General features: G+C 30.3%; 4 protein-coding genes across 5 annotated transcripts; all 4 read left to right on the plus strand.

Annotated features, from left to right (window-relative positions):
* The first annotated feature begins 1,899 nt into the window (after positions 1 to 1,899).
* Positions 1,900 to 2,985, plus strand: LOC107890813 (uncharacterized). The gene has a single exon (XM_016815383.2). The coding sequence runs from the start codon at positions 2,177 to 2,179 to the stop codon at positions 2,804 to 2,806; it is 630 nt and encodes a 209-aa protein (XP_016670872.1). The 5' UTR covers positions 1,900 to 2,176; the 3' UTR covers positions 2,807 to 2,985.
* A 3,139-nt stretch (positions 2,986 to 6,124) lies between these two features.
* Positions 6,125 to 8,905, plus strand: LOC107890814 (uncharacterized). The gene is made up of 2 exons (XM_016815384.2): positions 6,125 to 6,940; positions 8,493 to 8,905. Exons 1-2 carry the CDS (start codon positions 6,488 to 6,490, stop codon positions 8,664 to 8,666), a joined length of 627 nt encoding a protein of 208 aa, XP_016670873.1. The 5' UTR covers positions 6,125 to 6,487; the 3' UTR covers positions 8,667 to 8,905.
* Positions 8,906 to 8,999: 94 nt separating this feature from the next.
* LOC107890815 (heavy metal-associated isoprenylated plant protein 25) lies at positions 9,000 to 10,247 on the plus strand. 2 transcript variants are annotated; one of them, XM_016815386.2, is made up of 4 exons: positions 9,000 to 9,191; positions 9,580 to 9,618; positions 9,709 to 9,790; positions 9,888 to 10,247. In XM_016815386.2, exons 1-4 carry the CDS (start codon positions 9,177 to 9,179, stop codon positions 10,115 to 10,117), a joined length of 366 nt encoding a protein of 121 aa, XP_016670875.2. In that variant the 5' UTR covers positions 9,000 to 9,176; the 3' UTR covers positions 10,118 to 10,247. The 2 variants fall into 2 exon arrangements, with proteins under 2 accessions (XP_016670875.2, XP_016670876.2); XM_016815387.2 differs by lacking the exon at positions 9,000 to 9,191 and adding an exon at positions 9,260 to 9,295.
* A 3,421-nt stretch (positions 10,248 to 13,668) lies between these two features.
* On the plus strand, positions 13,669 to 17,232 carry LOC107890817 (aluminum-activated malate transporter 9). The gene is made up of 6 exons (XM_016815388.2): positions 13,669 to 14,266; positions 14,494 to 14,631; positions 14,744 to 15,013; positions 15,106 to 15,242; positions 15,346 to 15,492; positions 15,871 to 17,232. The coding sequence occupies exons 1-6, from the start codon at positions 13,912 to 13,914 to the stop codon at positions 16,567 to 16,569; spliced, it is 1,746 nt and encodes a 581-aa protein (XP_016670877.1). The 5' UTR covers positions 13,669 to 13,911; the 3' UTR covers positions 16,570 to 17,232.
* The last annotated feature ends 3,788 nt before the right edge of the window (positions 17,233 to 21,020 follow it).

The following is a 21,020-nucleotide window of genomic DNA, read 5'->3' on the forward strand; positions in this document are numbered from 1 at the left end:
GATAAAAAAATTTAGTAAAGTCCTCATGAAAATTTTGCACCCAATTCATCCCTTAAAGATGACAAATTAATCAATCAAGCCCCTAAATTAATGTTGATTAAGTTTGACTATTAAATTTGGTTGACGTAACAAATGGACCAATCAAACAATGATATTCACGTGTATATCATGCTGACATAGCATTTTAGCACATCAAAGCATTAATATCTTCCCTATCAAAGCATTAATGTCTTCCCAATTTGTGACATTTATTAATTAAAATAATAAGTTTTTATTCTTATGAGTAATTCAAATTTTAGTAATAAATTTAAATATATAAAAGAACATTTGAAGTAAAGTTAAAACGAATGTGGGTAATTTATATTCATTGATTCATATTTGTATGCACTATAAATTAATATCCAACAATAAATCAAATATTTAATATATAATGCGTATAAATCCTCAAAATAATAGATCGAATGGTGTCAAATAATTAACTTTTTATTATAAATTAATGACTATATATATTTGTATAAATAAAAGCTTATATTGTCTTATGTATAAATTGTTTTATATCAAAATATGTTTATGGTCTCTTTACATGGGTAAATTTGAGTTTTGATTCCCATATTTTAATTTTACATAATTTAATCTCTACTATTATAATATCTTTAGTTAGTACAAATAATTAACACCTTTAACTATTTTGGTTAAAATGTTTATATGGATTTTTTTCCTAAAATAATAAATTCTAACTTATCATGTTGCAATATATATATATTATTAGAATGGTGTTTTAAAAGAAATTCTTGTTAGCATTCTACCTGAAATAGTTATTAATATTAATTATTTGGACTAACAAATGACATTACACAAGGGATTAAATTATGTCAAATTAAGGTATAAGGATTAAATCTCAAATTTAAACATAATAGAGGCACAAAATTGAAAATTAACCATTACGAGTAAAATTATTTGATAAGTCAAATTAAAATGTAAGGAATAAATTTCAAATTTGAATATAATAAAAGCACCACAACTGAAAATAAACCATACCTTAAAATGCCAAACAGAAAAGACAATTGTAACTGCCTCCTCTGGTGGGGATTGTTTTTATATATAGGTATATTGTTAGTGGATTAGTATTAGAGAAAAGGTTTGGTATATTGTTAGTAGAATTTTTATAAGTAAAGTTGGGTCGATGATATATGGTAAAAAAGAAAAATGTATATAAAAAAATGGGACACGTGACAGGTTTATATCTTTACTTGTGACATTAAAAAGAATGCACTACTAAAGTATCAAATACTCAACTTTAATATTAATGTAATTTCAAACTAAGGTGTATCCTGACTCGTGTTATTAAATTTAACGAGAAGTTTCATAATTAGTATAGATATTAAATTAATAAAATTATTTAAAAAAATAAAAAATATACATTATATAATTGTTTTAGAAAAACATAGTTAGGTAATTATATAAAATTACTAGTTCTCATCCCGTGCAAATACATGAGTTAGTTGTATATATTACATATAATATATTAAAATTATAAAAAAATTTGAACATCTTAAAAAATAATATAAAATAATATAGCTTAAATACGGTATCAAATAGTGTATATTGTTCAACACATTGATTGGTTGAATCAATAAAATCTTCTTAATGAATTTTCAAATATTTTGGTTCCTTTTAAGCTCTTTAACAAATTTTTTATTAATTTTAAGTTGCTTGTTGTATAGCATCTCGTACATCTCGACTTCGCACTATAATTCTCGTTAAGTTTATTCTTCAAATAGATACTGTAATAATTTTATTTTATTTTATTTATGATTACTCAAATGTTAAACTAATTTGATACTTAGAATTATTCCAACATATATTTATACTACCAACCCTAAGGTTAGAAAATGTAAAATCAGAAATTGCTCTTATATTTGCAACTATATAATACCGGTTCCATATCTCTTTCCCACTCACCCTATATTCCTTATTTTCTCTCTCTACAAAATCTCTGCTCCCCTCTCTTTATTTTATTTTTCTCGCCATCCAAACGCTCCCTCCACACTTCAAAATTTTGATACTCTTTTGCAGTTTGCTCCTTATAAAATCTCCCTATCTTTCTATGTATCCAATGACAAGTTACTATATTGAACACTAAGCTTTTTTTTCTAATTTCCTGAAACATTTTCCAATGGAAAATGACGATAACAGAGGCGACAAGAAGAGAGCCCGGGAAGAGTTTGAGAATTTTGAGTCAGAGGCTAACTCGGTTCCCTTCTTAAAACTCTCTCGAGTCCACTCGCCCGAGTCCACTCGTGTGGAATCCGGCCTTGATTACGTGGACGTTCAGTTGCCGGAGACAAAGCATATCCAGGAGGATTTGCTGAACTTCCTGGACGATTCCGACCCGGACATTGGACCTGGGCTGGGGATTCAGGGACTTGACTTGGTTCTCAAAAGTTTCGAAGAAGAGATTGTAGTTCCGACTCAGGCGACGCTACCGGTAACATCGTTGGAAACCGGCAAGTCGAGGCCGGATCTAGGGTTTCTTTTAGAGGCTTCGGATGATGAACTGGGTTTGCCACCGAGTTTTTCGTCTGTTGAGCAGGGCGTTGATATAGAGGGAAGTGTAGAGTTAGGAGCCGATGGAATAGAGGAAATGATGGGGTATGAGTTCCCGATTCCGAGTTACGGATCGTTTGACTTCGGAATCGGCGGTGACTCAGATGCCGACAACAAAAATCATAGTAATAGCGGTGATTTTGTGGCGTTAGGAGGCTTGTTCGAACCCATTGTAGAAATTTCGGAGCTAACCTCGTGACCTGAATCGCTTTGCGAACTACGGTGCCGTTTGATGTAAATCTTTTAAAAAAAAAAAAAAAGTGGATATGTAGGTTTGTAAATCTTGTTAATTACTAAAATGGTAAATTAAAGAAAAAAAAAGGGTTGGAGGCGGAAAGACGGAAATAAAATTGGGAATGCAAATTTGTTGGTGATAAATTTTAATTAAAAAATAATTATTTTGAAGCATGCATATTTTACAAAATAATAATAAAGTTATGCTTTTAAGTGATAAATTCCTGGATAATTATTCTGACGATAAATGACTTCCAAAGCGGTTTTTTAATTATTTTACTATATTTTAGAAATAAATGGTAGCATCGTAAATTTTGATGTGGATAGAATGATATTTACTTATAAATATATAAAATGTGCAAAATATTTGAATCATAAATCAAACATAACAACTTAAAAAGGGTTTAGACATAAACTAATTTGATTTGATTCAGAATTAATAAAACAAAGCTTATATATAATTTACATATGGAATCAAAAAGTGTTTTTTTAAGCAAGAAAATTTGGTACCTTTTTTTAGACTTAATTTGGAAAATTTTAATAAAAACAAAAACAATTACTTTTTATATTTAAAAAAAATTGTTTAAGGTTTGAATATGTTTCATAATGCACAAGTACATGCTTGCTTTTTGTATGCATCAATATTTAACAATATTTTTCATATCTTTTGAGAGATAGGAAAGGTGAGAGAAGGAGAAATAATGTGGTAAGCTTAATAACCTTTTTTGGGATGAATAGGGAACAATGTCATATGCTTGAAATTGTTTCGAGTTATCTTTTAGTTTGAAATTCAAACGTCTTAAGCCTCAAAACATTACAAGCCTAGAAAACCTATGTGACCTAAACATTTCCTTTATATTATCTTCTTGATTTGCTTATAATTAGCTTAATGGATGTTTTTGATTCGCATTTTGTGCCTACTACGTATCTATATAGTTTATATTAGATAATATAATCCAGTATTTGTTCATTTGAATTGCCTCTAGGTTTGCTAGTTCTTTAGTGAACTAGGTATATTTGCTTTAGGAGTGCTTAAATTAGCTAAAAATCAATCTTAAGTTGCATGTGAGATATGTCATGTACAAATTCAATATTCGATTGACATGCTTCTTATTGTTCAACACATTCCAAGGGTCATCTTATGTATGTTCTGTGTGATTTCTTGAGGATAAGCAAATACTTAAGAATGGGGGAGTTTGATATGACGTAATTTGATATGTCAAATTAAACTCTTTCGAGTACTTAATAAGCTTGTTTTCAAATAGTTTATGAGTTTTTTTAATGTCTTTTTAAATATTCTTAAATTTTAATGTTTTTGAGACCCAAGTTGGTGAATTTTTGTCTGTTAGGAGTCTAATGATTGATTTGAGCTTGTGTAGGGAGATAACTATGGCCAAATCTTAAAGAAAATATCAATTGCTTTGGGTGTTACGACATTGATGCGTGTATGTTATGACATCAATCCTCCATTACCTCAGGGGAGCAAAACTTCAATGAAAAACCAACTTGGAGCAGTCTACTGAGGATGTCGTGGCACCAAGTGTGCTGTGTCACATCACTGAACCTCGATATCTTGACTTCAAGCCTTTGAGGTCACAACTTCACAGTTGATGGTTGAAATTAAAGAGACAGGGCCACCGTTGTCGCGACACCGAGAACTCCCAAGCCAAGATTGTGCCTATTGCCACGAATGTCACAATAGTGAAATCCCACAAGTGAAAAAATTGTAGGGGCAATTTTGTATCCAAATAAACTTGAAGTTACTTTTTATTTAAGGGCATAATTATCAATGTTAGGTTAAATACTAGTATATTGTAAATATTATTTTATAAGATTTTGGAAGTAGATTTTTGATGGTTGAACATTTTCCTCACATCCCATATTTTTAGATTAGATTAGATTTCTTCTTTTTTTTTCTTTCCTTTTCTTCTTTTTTTTAGATTAGGTTTTCTTTTCTTTTTAGAATAGACTTCAATTTTTGTTGCTTTCTATTTCTTTTTTTTTTTCTTGTTGAAGACTATGCAAGAGAGATAATCAATCTTTTGAGCTTAATTGGATTTTCATCAATTAAATGAGCATTTTCTTACTCTTTATTTCTATGCCTACCATGTGTTTAATGAAATATTTGCTTGAAATTTAAGCTTGATTATGTGCTAATGTTTGTTCTTGGTTAATTGATTTTCGATTATATTGAAATGCTTAATACACTAGAATTGACGCCTCTAGTGAAAAATCTAGATAAGTGAGATCTGTAGGAGAGTTTATCCTTGATAGTTCGGTATACTTATATTGGATAGTGAGACCAAGAGAAGAACTACTTGTCTAAGTGAGATCAAGAGAAGAACTTAGTAGATAATTCCAAATTAATATGAGACCGATAGGAGATTCCTTGTTAGAAGTGGCAAGCAATATAATCGGAATAGGTTATTAGTTTAACTAGCAATCGACTAAACGATTGACAATCATTATATCATTTTCATTATCTAAAACAATAAGAAGAAAGTTTAGCTTAGTTTGTTTAATTGATAGTTTAAATTTAGTTTATAAACAATTTATATTTGATTTTGCACTAATAATTTCCAACTCAATTAGATTAATAATTGCTAAATTATAAGTAATTTGACAAACACAATTATCAATTTGACAATCCTTTGTGTTCGATCATTGAAATACTCAAAATGTTCAATTGTAACTCTTATAAATATTACAACTAACATGTCATACTGACTATATTTCATAATTGCAAGTTAACAAAACAATGAATGATAATTATGTATTGAAACCGTAGCCCTTTTGAAATGCTAAGTAACCAACCTCTTAACTTACATATCTATCCGTTTCAATTTGGATTTGTGTCAACTCCTAATAATAGGTGGTGTGACTCGAGTTAACCTTAAATTAACAATTATTTTTCAAATCTATCAAAAATATTATAAAAAATTAAATCTTAAAACTCGTGCCTACATTGCACATAATGTCTTTTTACCCTTTCGCTAACGAAAAAGAGAACGGATGAGTAGAGATTTATGCTATAAACAACATCCACATCCATGCCATATATGAAGGAGGGTGCTACAACCGTTCAATTTCTCTATTTTCTGATTAGCCGCATTGTTTGAGCCCGGTGCATGAATGCCAAAATCGCAAAACCTTGGCTATTACTGTTTACATGAGCAAGGTCCTCCGGCAACAACGAAGACATCAACCAGCAAAGGGCCCCTGCTTATCTGTCATTAAATGGACCGCTAATGATGTATAATACATAGACTCTATCATGTTAGTTGAACTTTTCGTTGCTCATATCATCTGTTGATTGATTCTTGACTGATGAATGTAGTCCTCAATAGACTCCTTTTAAAAGTAAAAAAAGATTATTTTATAATTGTTTTAGAATAAGATGAAAGATATTGATAATAATTTTTTAAAATTATAATTAAATGAAGATTAAACAAGCTTAAAATTACCACATTATCACTCTATCCCAAAATTAGCCGTAGTTAACCGAATTGGATTCAAAATGAGCAACAGAGAGGTCGTTTTGTAACCCTTTTATTATTGGTTGAGACATGTTTTTAAATATACTGTGTAGTTTACTTAATAAAATAATATCTGCTCGTTCTTATCCTGCTCGCTACTCTCCACTCAAATGGCGCTATCCTTAACCATCAGCAATGGCATCAGTAGCAGTAGCAATGCAAATGGGGGCCCAATCCTTCCCAACAACCAGCTACCTTTCGGCCTCCCTCATCGCCGCAACGTCCTCTTCCCAATCTCCCCCAGAACCTTCCACTTGACCTCCGCTGCCAAAAAGTTCTCTTCCCGAACCGGACGCTTCGATAGCAAGAACCGGAGGAGCAATCTCACCACAAAAGAACAAGATGAGGAACAGGAGCTCAAACGGACGGCGGAGATTGAAGAATCAAACATTGCTATTGGAGTTGGATTGGAGGACGTTGGTGGGAGTTCGTCTGAGATTTCGGCTGATGGTAAGCCGTTCCCCGATCTTCCGGGCCTTCAGCCGGATTTATGGGAAGGTCCCAAGTGGGATGTTCTCGGTTTCCTTGTTCAGTATTTGTGGGCTTTTGGCATCGTTTTCGCGGTATCTCTCAAAGCTCTTTATCTCTGCCTTTTTTTTTTTCCGTTGTTCAGTTTTGTTGCGCTGATGCCTGAAATGATCGATATTTGAATTTATATAAGCCTATGAAGGATTAGGATTATGGGTTTAAATCAAAGTTAAAAAATTTAACAATATGATAGCTTCTGCATGCTGGTAAAGGGAAAAAAAATCTACCCTGTCTAAGTGGTGGTTAGAACTTGAACTTGGGTTTGGAGATTTTAGTTGCAAAGTTCAAATTAGAATTTATGAGCCGGGGATGTGCCATAAGAAAATAATGAAATTCTGCTTGTGTTAGTCCAAAGCTCCATTGTGGAGTTACAGGGAAAAGGACTGAGAAAGAATGTTCATACTCAGAGAGATTTTTTGTAGATTACATTTCCTCAGGAGGGGGATAAGGGAATGAATTAAAAAGATCAGATAAACACTAAATAGGCACCCGTGAAATTTGGAGAATTATGGGAGATTAATCTGAAACTTTATTCGAATTTGGTGGCTGCAACAAGGTAGCCTGGACTATTTCTTGAGATTTTCTTTTCTTGGGTTTGTGATGGGAATTATGGAAGGTGAACAGCATGCAGCACCCAGACTTGCTGGGCTTCATTTTGTGCTGACCAAATGTGAAGATGTAGTTCCCGAGTTTGGTGAAACATGGAAACTAATCTGTGGTTATGGTTTAAAATTTTATGCTAATATACATCATAAAGGAAACAAATGACCCTACCCCTCATTTTGCCTTGCATGGAATTTGTAGAATGTTACATCCTTCAGTAGAATCAGTAGCGCTCAGAGTTTCTTCTATGTAATTTCCTCATCGTATACTATAAGAAATATCGATGTAACTTAAAGTACTTGACACAATTGAGATCCACTCTTAAAGACCTAAGTTTATGACAGCTTTCTAACCTTACACACAAAACACTCGTTTTCATAATATTTTTCATTGGATTAAGCACTGCCTTCTTTTTTGTAATACGTTTAATCGGTAGCGCTCATAGTTTCTTTTATTTCATGGTCGATGTAGACTATCTGTTACATTCATTCATGGATTACTCAAAAGGTGGTTTGAGAAGTAGGTGGGTGATTGATCTAGACCTGTTGCAGACCAATTTATATGCTTCTATGAAGACACTTGGCTATGATTTGTCTCTTTCGTATGGTTGAAATACTTGAAAATCCAATAAGTTGTAGTCCTTGGTGAATTGGTTTTCTGGGGAAGGGAGAGAGTTGTTTATTTCAAGAATAGGCTGGACCTACCCTGTTGTACTTTTTCTTTTCACTATAACTAGGAAAGAACCATGGCTTTTCAAAATTCATTGCTATCCATGGAACAGATGAGCTATTTTGCTTGTTTATTTCAAGAATAGGCTGGACCTACCCTGCTGTACTTTTTCTTTTCACTATAACTAGGAAAGAACCATGGCATTTCAAAATTCATTGCTATCCATGGAACAGGTGAGCTATTTTGCTTGTTTCTGGTTAGAAAAGGCACTATTTGATGATACTTGAATCTGAGTTTTGCACTTTATTGTATCAGTTAATTGCATGCGGGATTGCTGTGGCGACTTACAACGAAGGGGCAACAGATTTTAAGGAGACTCCTGCATACAAAGAGTCGATCCAATCTCAAGAGCTATTAGAACAACCTGATGCCTCTAATTCAGACGTCTTTGAATCAAATCCTACTGAAGTTGCACCCAGTTTGGAATAGTTGCTGAAAGTGGAATCAGATTCTGCCCTAAACCATCGACTGCTTTTCTAATGAACGCTCTCGGCCTTGGAAGTTAAGGGACACTTTTCAGAAGATGGATGCTAAAGTTGCAGACAATGGTGATGGCTAATTAATATCATGTAAAGCAAAATTCATAACAGCTCATAAAAGTTGACACTGTTAAACTGTTCTACCCTTATTTTTGGTTTATAATCAAGTCCTTAAATTATTCGGGATTATATGAAAAGAATAACAAACGGAATAAGCATCTCATGGTATGTTAATGGAGAAAGCTATATATATACAATTATTCTTCAAATTGTCTTTCGCTATAATTGGATTTGGAACAAATACAAATCCAAAATTATGCCTTTTCCTTGGTTCGAAAGAGAATAAAGCTTAGCAAATAAGCAATAAACGGATGCTTTCTCCAGCAAGAGAAATGGAGCTATGTGTTTACAACAACTACTCCAATAGGTCAAGAATACATTAACTGATAGGCAATAAGCCATGCCAACATCCCATGTAAGAATCAGATTCCAATATCATAAGAGATAAAAAGAATCTCAATATATTAACTAGTTTTCTTCACAAATTAGGGTTTATTTCCAGTTATGTGCACGATTTGAGTATGGTGATCTACAATTTGTTTTTTTTTTTGTATTTTCATGTTTGTTTTATTGTCTAGGTTTGAAGTTTGTGGATGCATACATTATTTTTTATATAAAAAAAAAACGAAATGCATGATGCATCGTATTATAATATTTAGTATCTTTAATTACTTTTGCTATACTAACAAGTTTGATCATGATTCCTTTTTCATTCTAAACAAATTCCCATAATTTTTTTGCCTTTTTAACATGCAACTTTTTTTTCTTTGTAATTCAAAACCCTCATTCTTTGGAATCTTCAGAGAACTCCTGCTGCAGTCTGCAGGTTCATGACAGAAAGGGCAAGTTCCCCCCATTTTCCACTGATTCTTTCAAATGTTTTCTGAACTTATTGTTTCAATCAACTCTTCATTTATATTAATGCATTGCAGATTTGTTGCATGGTGATGAGGATCAACATTGACTGCAATGGGTGTTATAGAAAAGTAAGAAGAGCCCTCCTTGATATGAAAGGTTAGATCAAAATATTCATCATCATAAGATTTGCTTTGCTTAATAAGAACCCTAAAGGTGGTCATTTGTTTTCTTTGTAATAAATGTTATGATGTAGAGTTGGAAACGCATTTGATAGAGAAGAAGCAGTGCAGGGTAAGCGTCTGTGGGAGATTTGTCCCGCGGGATGTGGCCATCAAAATAAGGAAGAAGACGAATCGAAGAGTGGAGATATTGGAAATACAAGAATTTAGCATCAACGATGAACAAACTCACGAAGAGAAGCCGTTGATGATCACTTCTAATACTTGGAACCTTGAAACCAAACCCATATTGAAACCTGTGTAGCATGTATATGATGACTATAAATATTGCATATGAATTAATTCAGTTGATTTGCTTGCACATGTCGAGTGAGGAACATACATGTAAACTTCTGATGCCTTAGTTATGAAAAACTTGATTAAGGGTTGTGAAATTCAATGTTAGTGTGTATCAATCCTGGTGGTCTCAGAGATGAAAACAGCAAGGTCTGCGCCATTTGTCTTTGGTGAATTGATGGCAGCATTACCTCTGTCTGTGTAATGGATTAAAGCAGGTAATTCAAATTTTGAATCAAAATAGAATGTCAAAATTAAAGCAAATATATGATTTTGTTTTGTTTGATTAAGCTTAATTTCAGACAGGGTGAAATTAGAGGAAGTTGGCAGAGATCCCGACAATGATAGAATGGCTTTTAAAAATGATAATTTTTTATTTAATATTTTAAAAAGTTATTAAAATATTAAAATTTCATTTTAAATTTCGTAAAAATATACCTTCTAATTTTGGCTTCACCCCTAATTTCAAATTGGTTATTCAAATCTAACTTAATCACAACTATGAAGTGAAATTTGAAGATTTTATTGACTAAATATGAGTAACTTGTAAATACAAACATCTACCTACAAGCCCTTTTAATTTGTAGGCCAAAATCATTCACCAAGAATTTGGTATATTGTCAAGGTAGAGCTCTAAATTTGATAGATGATAGGATTCCATCAACATTCTCTCTCTCACACACACATGCGTCTTGCCTTTAGTTTTCTTTTTATCAAATTTCAATTTTGACCCTTACATTATACTCAAATTTAAAATTTAATCATTATACTTTAGTTTTTAACATAATTTAATCTTTTTATTTTTATAATGTCTAAATAATTAGTATTATTGATTATTTTGATTAAAATTTTAGCATGAATTCGTATTAAAACCAAAAAAAAAATTGCCCTGATAACTTGTAATGAGTGTTTTTTTAGCAGAAATGCACATTGATATTTTAACCAATAGAGGAAAACAGAGAAGTAAAGTTGATGCAATCATAGTAGTCTCTAAACAAACTTGACCTAATATATGATTTCAAATACTGCGAGTTCATCACTGTCATTTTTTCATTCATTTTCTAAATAGTTTTGTTTTATTAAGTTTCGAAATAGATATATGACTTTGGGGGGTTCTCTAGTTTTTTCTGGAAATATCCAAAACCGTACAAGAAAACAGGGGCGAAGCTAGAAAATTCTTTTAGGGGTCGACATAAATTGTAATTTTTAAAGAATTTTATTTTTACTAATTTGAAATTTTAAAAATTTTAAAGTCCCAAAATATAAAAAATTTCGCCGAGCCCCATGCCCTAGATTCGCCCCTGCAAGAAAGTGCCGGACAACAGCTTTGAACCGAGTGGTTGCTGTCCGAAAGAGACTTTGGACAACGTTGGGTTTGGTGATCACAGCTTTTGGTTTTTGTATTTATAATGCCTTAGGTTTGCTTGCACGTTTAAATTTGGGTTTAAATTGATCAAAATTTCTGTATCGTACTATAATTTTGAGATATTGAATTTTTATATTTTTAATTAAAATATTCATCTATTCATCTAATTTTGTAATTATAAAATATATAGTATTTTTTAATCCTCAACTTTTATCCCTACGTACAAAATATTTAAAAATCTATGTTTTTATATTTTCAAAAAGTCCTAAAAATTAAAATTTACAAAATTATTAAAAATATTCCATAAACATATGAAGAAATAAAAAATATTTACAATTCAAAAAATAAAAATACTATTCTTTTAAATTCATTAAATTATAAAAAATACAAAAAAGTTTCCAATTTTTTTAACAAATGTGTTATTTGCATCTTTAATTGTAATAAAATCTCTACAAAATTTGAGTTATTCATTCAATATATATTAAAATTGAATTTGAACTAGTATTTTTAATTTTTAATCTTATTCAAAATTTACATTAAAATCCAATTTAATACTGATTGAATGAATAACTCAAACTTTGAAGATATCTTCTTATCATCCAATAAGTAAATTACATATATTTTTTGTAATATTTTTAACATTTAAATAAAAATTTTAAGATATGATCATTATTTTAAACCATTTTAGGATTTTTTATTGCAAATATAGACTCTTTTAATTTTTATAATTTTATGTACTTTTAAACAATAAAGACCAAATTGACAAAAATTGTAAGTATTGAGGGTTTAAAAAGTTGTTTTACCTTTTTTTATAATTATAAAATTATATGAAAGTATAGGGATTACACCTCTCAAAATTAAAGTACAAATACTAAATTTTAAATTTCATAAAAGTAGAGGGACTTTTATCATATTTAAACCATAAATTGTTATATATATATTTTTGTAAATTGTTTTGAAATTTTATATAGAGCTAGTACTTAGTACACTAACTGTGGCTGATTTTTAACAGCATAATAATTTTAGTTCTCAAAATTTATATATTTTATTAATTTGATCATAATACTAAAAAGTTCAATAATTTCAACTATTAACGTTTACACATTCTATCAATATGACCTTAATTTTTAAAATTTCAAAAACATTATAATTACATAAAATATAAAAATATTATGGGAAATAAATATAATAATATAAAAATACATAAAAACTTTAAACTTTTCCAAAATTTTCAAATGAAATATTAAGAATACATAAAAGATGTTTTTGTTGATGGAAGGCAATCAAGTAAGAAAAATATATATACAAGTATAATACAAAAAAGTTTACTTTTTTTTCTCAAAATTTTCTTCTCTTTCAAAATTAAAATCATAGAGGACCATGAAGCATTGTCCTTGTGTCATAGGCCAAGATATAAAGCTGGTGACCATCGCATAAAATGTATCCCATGAAGGTCTAACGATTAGATGGAGATTATTTGACCTACGAGAACGAACTCGATTTAAAAAATTGTTGAAGAAGCCTAGTAGCCCAATGAAGAAGATATGGAAAGTTAGGTTACATTCGCAAGGAAACTAACCTTAAAATATTAAAGAAAATAATACATGATAAGATTAAATTTAATTTAATTATGTAATTTTGCAAATCACGTAAGGATAAACTTCATCTTGTCCGTCGATATAATTTAACTAAACTGTTGGATTTGAGGAGTTAAACTTTAAACAAATAGCCTCCCCTCAATTATAGACCATCCATTAACCTGTGATGTACTGTATTCTTTGAAAGCAAATACTTAAAATACCTTTCGTGCAAATTGCGAAATTAAAATTCTAATAGTAATATTTGGTCGTGGTTATCCTACTCTTAAAACCCACCAAAGGATATGAAATTCGAAACCCACAACCCGTCTATTTATGAGACACCATTATATGTGGTCCTCCAAATACTAGATTAACCTCCTTCAGATCCACATTGCCTCTTCACCATTCGGATTGTTCGAGTTGTTGAAACTGGGTGGAGTTTATGTTGGAAAAAAGACAAGACATCCCCATCAACTAAAAACATGGATATTAAATAATTATTTGATTTCAAAAAGGAAAAAATATTTGTTTTATAATGATCGTTGGAATGGCGGCCCACATGGGAATGGACGGTTGAAACTTTGAAAGACCTTTCCACTGATTCCTACTTTGATCGGTAGGTTCGGCATTTACGATGCCGTCTCATACTTTTCCCCTCCCTTCCCTCTTACTTCCCTGCTTCTCGTCACCCTTCCATCATCTCTTTAAAAAAAATTTGAATCCATTCTCCTCCAGAGAAGAAAAATTCTCCCCACGCTCTGTATTCATATTTTATGAACCATATGTAAAAAAAGAAAAACAAGTTTCTGTTTCTTAATGGCTGCCAAGTTGGGTTCGTTTAGGCACTCCCTGCTAGAGAAAAAGGGGAGAACAAAGGGGTACCCAGTGCTGGGACTGTACGAGGAAGAAGAAGAGCAAGGGAAAATATGCTTTTCTTACAGGTTGGTAAGCGACAAAGTGACTGGGTTCTCAAAAAAGGTTCAAGATGTTGCACGCAAGGCATGGCAAATGGGAATATCGGATCCCAGAAAGATTGTTTTCTCTGCCAAGGTGGGTCTTGCATTGATGCTTATTTCTTTGCTTATCTTCTTGAAAGAACCCATCAAGGAGCTCAGTGAACACTCTGTTTGGGCTATTCTTACTGTTGTTGTCGTCTTTGAATTTAGTATAGGTACGTAATTTTATTCTTAATCATGCTTCTATTCATTTCTTTATTTATTGTTGTCTTGGTTTTTGAAAACATACATCCCCTGGTTTCTTTAATGATTTTATTATTTCCTTCTTTTATGGTTGGAATAATTGCTTTTATGAACTGAAAATAACACCGTAATTGATTAAAACTAAACAAATAGAAACTCTGAATGAATTAATACCATAATTGTTTTTTTTCCCCTGTAGGGGCAACTCTTAGCAAAGGATTTAACCGTGGGCTAGGGACATTATCAGCTGGAGGTCTTGCATTGGGTATGGCTGAATTGTCCCAATTGGCTGGAGAATGGGAAGAAGTTGTTATTGTTCTTAGCATCTTTATAATAGGTTGGGTTTCGTGGTCATCAGTTGTGTTTCAACTCTCATGTAGTATGCTGTTAATTAGTAGTATCTTTACGAGTTACTCGTAGGTTTACTCTGACATGACACACATTACCAGGATTCTTTTCAACTTATGCAAAACTGTACCCAGCAATGAAGCCTTACGAGTACGGTTTCCGCGTGTTCACGTTGACGTATTGTTTCATAACGGTATCCGGGTATAGGACAGGGGAATTCGTCCATACAGCAGTGACGCGATTTTTGCTAATAGCACTTGGTGCCAGTGTTAGTTTAGTTGTTAATATAGGCATTTACCCCATCTGGGCCGGTGAGGATCTGCACAACTCGGTGGCTAAAAATTTCATGAGTGTGGCGAATTCTTTAGAAGGTTAATATGCATCTAATGTTTACTTATTTATCTCTACGAATTTCAAAAGTAATCTATCATTCTCATGCTTATTTACTTCCACATTTGATCAGGATGTGTTAAAGGTTACCTTAACTGCGTTGAATATAAACGGGTCCCTTCGAAAATTCTAACTTATCAAGCTTCAGATGACCCGGTTTACAGTGGCTACAGATCAGCTGTGGAATCGTTGAGTCAGGAGGAAGCTCTGGTAATTTTTGTTGTACTTTTGTTGCATCTTGAACTTGGTACTTGAAATTTTCATGTTGTTGTATTTATTCCGTTTTTCCTTCTTTTTCTGTTCCTATGCAAAGTTGGGCTTTGCCATCTGGGAACCACCGCATGGTCCATACAGGTCACTTGGTTACCCGTGGAAGAATTATGTCAAAGTAAGTGGAGCATTGAGGCATTGTGCATTCATGGTCATGGCATTACATGGCTGTATACTTTCAGAAATACAGGTACTTTTTCATACCTATCTCGAATGTATGCAATTGATGGTCAATTCCACATTCTTCCTGCATTGTTTTTTCTATAGCAGTGTGGCACTAGGATCCCTGAGTCATTGGCTTCCCTTTTTTCATTTAGCAGTTATTCATTTAGCACCAGGTTTATTGCTATGTTGCTTTGACTCTTCAGTTTTCTTTAAGCACATCCATATCCAACGCATATCAAGACATAGGTATACGTATGTTTATTGAGAATCACAGTTTACTGATAGATGATTATCCGTTACAATTCTTCCCCTTGTTGACCATTGTAATTGCTACTTTTTTAATTTGTTTTCTTAAAAAAGAGATGGGTTCATGTATTTTGAATAATAATATTTGTATGTGTAGGCTCCACCGGAACGGAGACAAGTCTTCAGTCAAGAACTTCAGAGGGTAGGCACTGAAGGTGCTAGAGTGTTGCGTGAGCTAGGGAACAAAGTAAAAAGGATGGAGAAATTGGGTCATACTGACATTCTATGTGAAGTAAGTGAAGCTGCAGAAGAGTTGCAAAAGAAAGTTGATCGGAAATCATACCTCCTTGTCAATGCCGAAAGTTGGGAAATTGGGAACCGACCACAGATTCTATTAGAGCCCCAGGATTTTCTTAGCTCGGATGGTGAAGAACACAAATTCCTGGGTTATAAGTCCTTTAGTGAAGCAGTACTTGATCTCAGATCAGTTTCCATGCCAAATAATTGGGATTACCTCAATACCAATGGGGATGTCAACCCCATTGTCTCTCCTGGCACACCCTCTGAAGATTTACTTAAGCAACAGATATCATGGTCAGCATGCCCTACGTTTAACCCCGATGCAAAGAAACTTCCAGAAGAGTCAAAAACATATGAGAATGCAAGTGCATTGTCATTGGCAACATTTACTTCACTTTTGATTGAATTCGTTGTAAGGTTGCAAAATGTTGTCGATGCATTCGAAGAGCTGAGTGAGAAAGCAACCTTTAAGGAACCTGATGAGCTACCAGCAGCAGCAGCAGCAAGAGAGTCCATTGGCTTTTGGTCCAAATTGTTTAGAAGCCTGAAGTTTTAGAATTTGCATAAAACATAGTAGTTAAGAATTAGAAAAGTAGGAAATGGAATTGCTTGGAGCCTAAAGCCGGCGTTACAGCCTAAGATCTGGACCTCAACATGTAGGATTTTAACAAGTCTCTTCCCAATATAATGTTCTATAACTTAATGAGATCGGATCTGATAGAATGGAATGGAACGTGAAGTGAACACTGCTGTCTTAGCCAGACTCGACTTAAACCGACAGTGTACAAGGTTGTAGGGTAAACATTTTGACCTCTAACTGCAACTGCTTTAGCCATGACTTCTATGTTATCATCCATCAATCCATGTTAAAACTAGTCCATTCGAAGCAGCGAGTTTTAGACGGGTTCGATCTTTGTTATTCGAGAAGTACAACATGAAACTGCCATTGTTTTCGGGTTATGAGGTGGAGAATGTTATGATTTTCTTTATTGTCCTTGATCCCATTTCTCCCCTGGTATCACTTCAATGCTGCTTTGAATGGCTTCCCAAGCATCCAAGGGTTAACTCTTTTCTTTTCGGTATATTTAAGAGTTGGCTTTTGGTGAGCTGCATCGGTCGTTAATTGCTGACATTTTCGGTCAATGCAGACATCATCATTGCTTCTTTTGAGGTGATATTTTATTGAGCTTGCCTGAATTCAAACAAATTCGAAGTTGTATCTTCGTCAGTAGTTTTGATCACTGGTCAGGTCACGGTTTGGCTTAACCAGCTCAAAAATTAAAATATTTAAGATTGTTTTTACAACTAAATTTAAATAATCATCTTTTGGTACAGAAATATTTTTTATTAATAAATAGTAATTCGGTCAAGTCCAGCTGAATTAATTTACGAAGTGAATTGTTTAAATCTCGGTACAGGTAGATCTAGTCTATTGGGCCGAGTGGGTAGCCTAATACGGGTAAATCAAATATTTTGGGCCTTAAGAGAATTAAAAATTATCATGAGTAAAAATATATTATCTTCTTATTTATAGGTTGGGGATGGACTATGGATACTTTTAGTCATTGTGTCAAAAAGAGCAGGAGCTTTTAAAAGTAATTTGATTTTAAAACTAACAAAATATACAAATCATATATCAACAGACATATAATATAACACAAGTGGTGGTATGCTTTATCTATTTAATTTTTATAGTTTTTTTTTCTTTTTTGAAGATAATTGAATAAATAATTTATTTATATAACTTAAAATTGATGAATAAATTAACTTTCTTTTTCATATTTTTGTTTATTTAATTAACTGTTTATTTTAAGGGAAAATATTTGGTAATAAAAAAAATATACTTCAATGTACCAAATACTAACATTATTTTAGACACAAATTTTAGAATATTCACTTAACAATTTATTATAGATAATATATAGTTAAAAAAACAAATATTTAAATTTCTATTTATCTAACTATTTATCCAATTAACATAGGATGAAAAATATTTATTTATTCATTTAAATTAAAAAATTGGGAAAAGAAACCATAACATCTAATATTTAAAAAATTTGAATTTGAAAATCTCGTCTAAATACTTAATTGTTAAAATATTTAGTGAATTTTAAAATTAAAAATATATAAATATTTAGTTTCAAATTATATTCATAATATTTATCTTAAAAATTAAATTTAAAATGAAAAAGGTTTCATTAAATAATTATCTTAAAATGAAAATGTAAAATTTAAAAGCAAATTTTTATTTATCTAATTAACTATTTACGTAATTAACGTGAGATAAGAAAATGTACATTGATTAATTCATATAAAATTAAAAATTTTCAAAAAGAACTTAACATCTAACATGTTAAAATTTTATGTTTTGAAGTCCAATCTATCTAATCTTTAAAAATTTAGTAAAATTTTAAAGTAAAAATATAAAAAAATCTACTAAATTTAAATTTATTTTGAAAGTTTTTTATCTTAATAATTCGCAAATTAAATTTAAAAAATACAGAAAAATATTGAGATATTGATAATCTATATTTTTTATCTCAATTATTATATTCATTTATTGCTTCCTATTACTTTTACTATATTCTTTCTTTGTTATATTTTTTTACTAATATTTCTTTTTTCTTTTAAACTTTTACTTCTATTTTGGAACAAATTTAAGGTATATTTTTCTTCATTTTCTCTTAAAAAATGCAATAAATTAATATTTAAGGTATACTTTGAGTTCACATATATATATGTGTCAATTTTTGAATCAATAAGGGTCAAATTAAATTTTAAACTCTTTATATTCTTTTTAATTGATTTATTTCAGACACAGTTTTGAAATTTATTCTATTGAATGCTTGCATATATTTTTCACATTTTTAAATTTATGCATCAATTTTGTTATTATATTTGATTCTTAAAATAATAACTTTAAGCATGTAATAGTTTTTTTAACGTTAATATAATTGTACAAACAAATAAAAATAAAATATCAATATTGTAGTTTTAGCTTTTCAAATGAAGTATTTATTTTCATTAACTATTATAATATAATATTAAAGTGTCTAAAATTTTTAATATTATAGTTGAAAATTTTGGAAATTATTGCTAGAAATTAGTAACTTTTTTAAACATAAGGGGATAAATTTTCTAAACACTCGTAAAATTTTCATTATATAATTTTAAAAGATATGCATAAAAATTTAAAGAAATTAAAATTTTAAAAATTATTTAATCTTTTTAGCAACATAGGTGAATTTGAATTTTAAAATATGTAAATTTTATATTTTTAAAACAAATTAATAAAATTAAACTTTAAAGAATTAAAAACATGTTTCTAAAAATAAAAAAAATATTTATCATAAATAAATTTCGTGAATAAAAAATTAATAGATTTCACAAACACTTTTTATATTTTTAAACTATAAAACTGTATATTTCATATATTATTTTTAACGAATAAAATAACAAATTAAAAATATATAAAAATTATAAAATAATTTAAACTTACTTATAATATTAATCATAAAAGTTATACAAAATTATTTTAATTAATGAATTTATCGAATGATTTTAAATATATATATATATAATATTTAAATTTACTATAGATGATATACATATGTTTAACATCCATGATCTTTTTAATTAATAAATTTATTCAATATCTATTTTTTGATAATATAATTTTTTATATAAAAAATATAAATTTTATATTTCTATGACTTTCAAACATAAACGTATTGAAGTGTAAATAATGTATTTTATTCTAACAAACGAAATTTAAGCTCAGAAATATAGTTAGGGGGTTGACAAGCCCCGAACCCCTAAAATAAAAAATTTTCTATTTAAACTTTTTAAATCATTGAAAGTAAAATTATATTTTGGCTCTCATAAAAATGATAAAAATTTAACTTAATCATTTAAAAATTATAAAGATATAGGCTGTTAAAATAGTAAAATTACATTTTTATTATCGTACAAATTATAATGTAATTTCGATTCCCTAAAAAATATTCTTACTTCGCTCTTGTTTAAGCACTGGGTTTCATTTAACAGCTGAAACCAAAACATGCATGCTGCGACCCATTAACAGACATAAAGAGTCAAATAATTACAAGAGAGATGGAATACTGAAAATCTAAGAATGTTCTCTTACAGTTTTCAATGGTTCTCACTCATATTCTCAAAACCACAAATAGTGCTGCACAATGCCCGCAGAAAGGTCTAATTGATAAAGCGGTTTATTGATTTTTTTCTTTTTCCGACTTGTCGATTGAAATAAAGTAAGAAGTGGTATGGTATCTTCTAAAAAGTAAGTGATTCACTAGGTGGCTGTTAATTGTACATGTGAAAAATCCAAACTACCTTTATGATGTTTTTATTTCTCAATAATATATAGTGTTTGAACTCATGTTATTTTTGTAAAAAGTGAACATTTGATCAATAGGTCACAATTTAAGATTCATATTTATGATATGTTTATTTATCATAAATTTTTTTTTATGTTCAATTAGCTATTTGAATATGTCTTTTTGATACATGGACTTAGATTCATGGTTCAAACAAGTCATTTACCTTTAAGTACTAATTTGGACAAAAAATCTAAATTCAAGTGTTGATTTAAAATCAATAAACTAAGTTTATATATTTAATTGGACCAAAATAAAATTTTAAGTACTAAATTGAACCTTATTAAAGCTAAGTTAAAGTTCCAAGGGATGAATTTGAACTTTGAAACAAATTCAAGTACTGAAATGCATATTTACACATTTCCTTAAAAAAATTAACAGTATTAATAAATGAATGAAAATCAAAATAATTTGAATCAAAATTTGGGATTTATTCAAATTAACTACCTAAAAACTGTGCAAAATTGAGATAAAAAAATAAAAAAAACCAATATCTATTTGACAAAATAATCAAATGCCGACAAGTATTTTATTTTTAATGAATGACAATTTAGTTTTTTTTAAATAATAAATATAAATTTCAGTAATTATATTGAATATTTATTTT

This window comes from Gossypium hirsutum, chromosome D09 (assembly GCF_007990345.1).
Source record: "Gossypium hirsutum isolate 1008001.06 chromosome D09, Gossypium_hirsutum_v2.1, whole genome shotgun sequence".
In the NCBI taxonomy this organism is placed as follows: domain Eukaryota; kingdom Viridiplantae; phylum Streptophyta; class Magnoliopsida; order Malvales; family Malvaceae; genus Gossypium; species Gossypium hirsutum.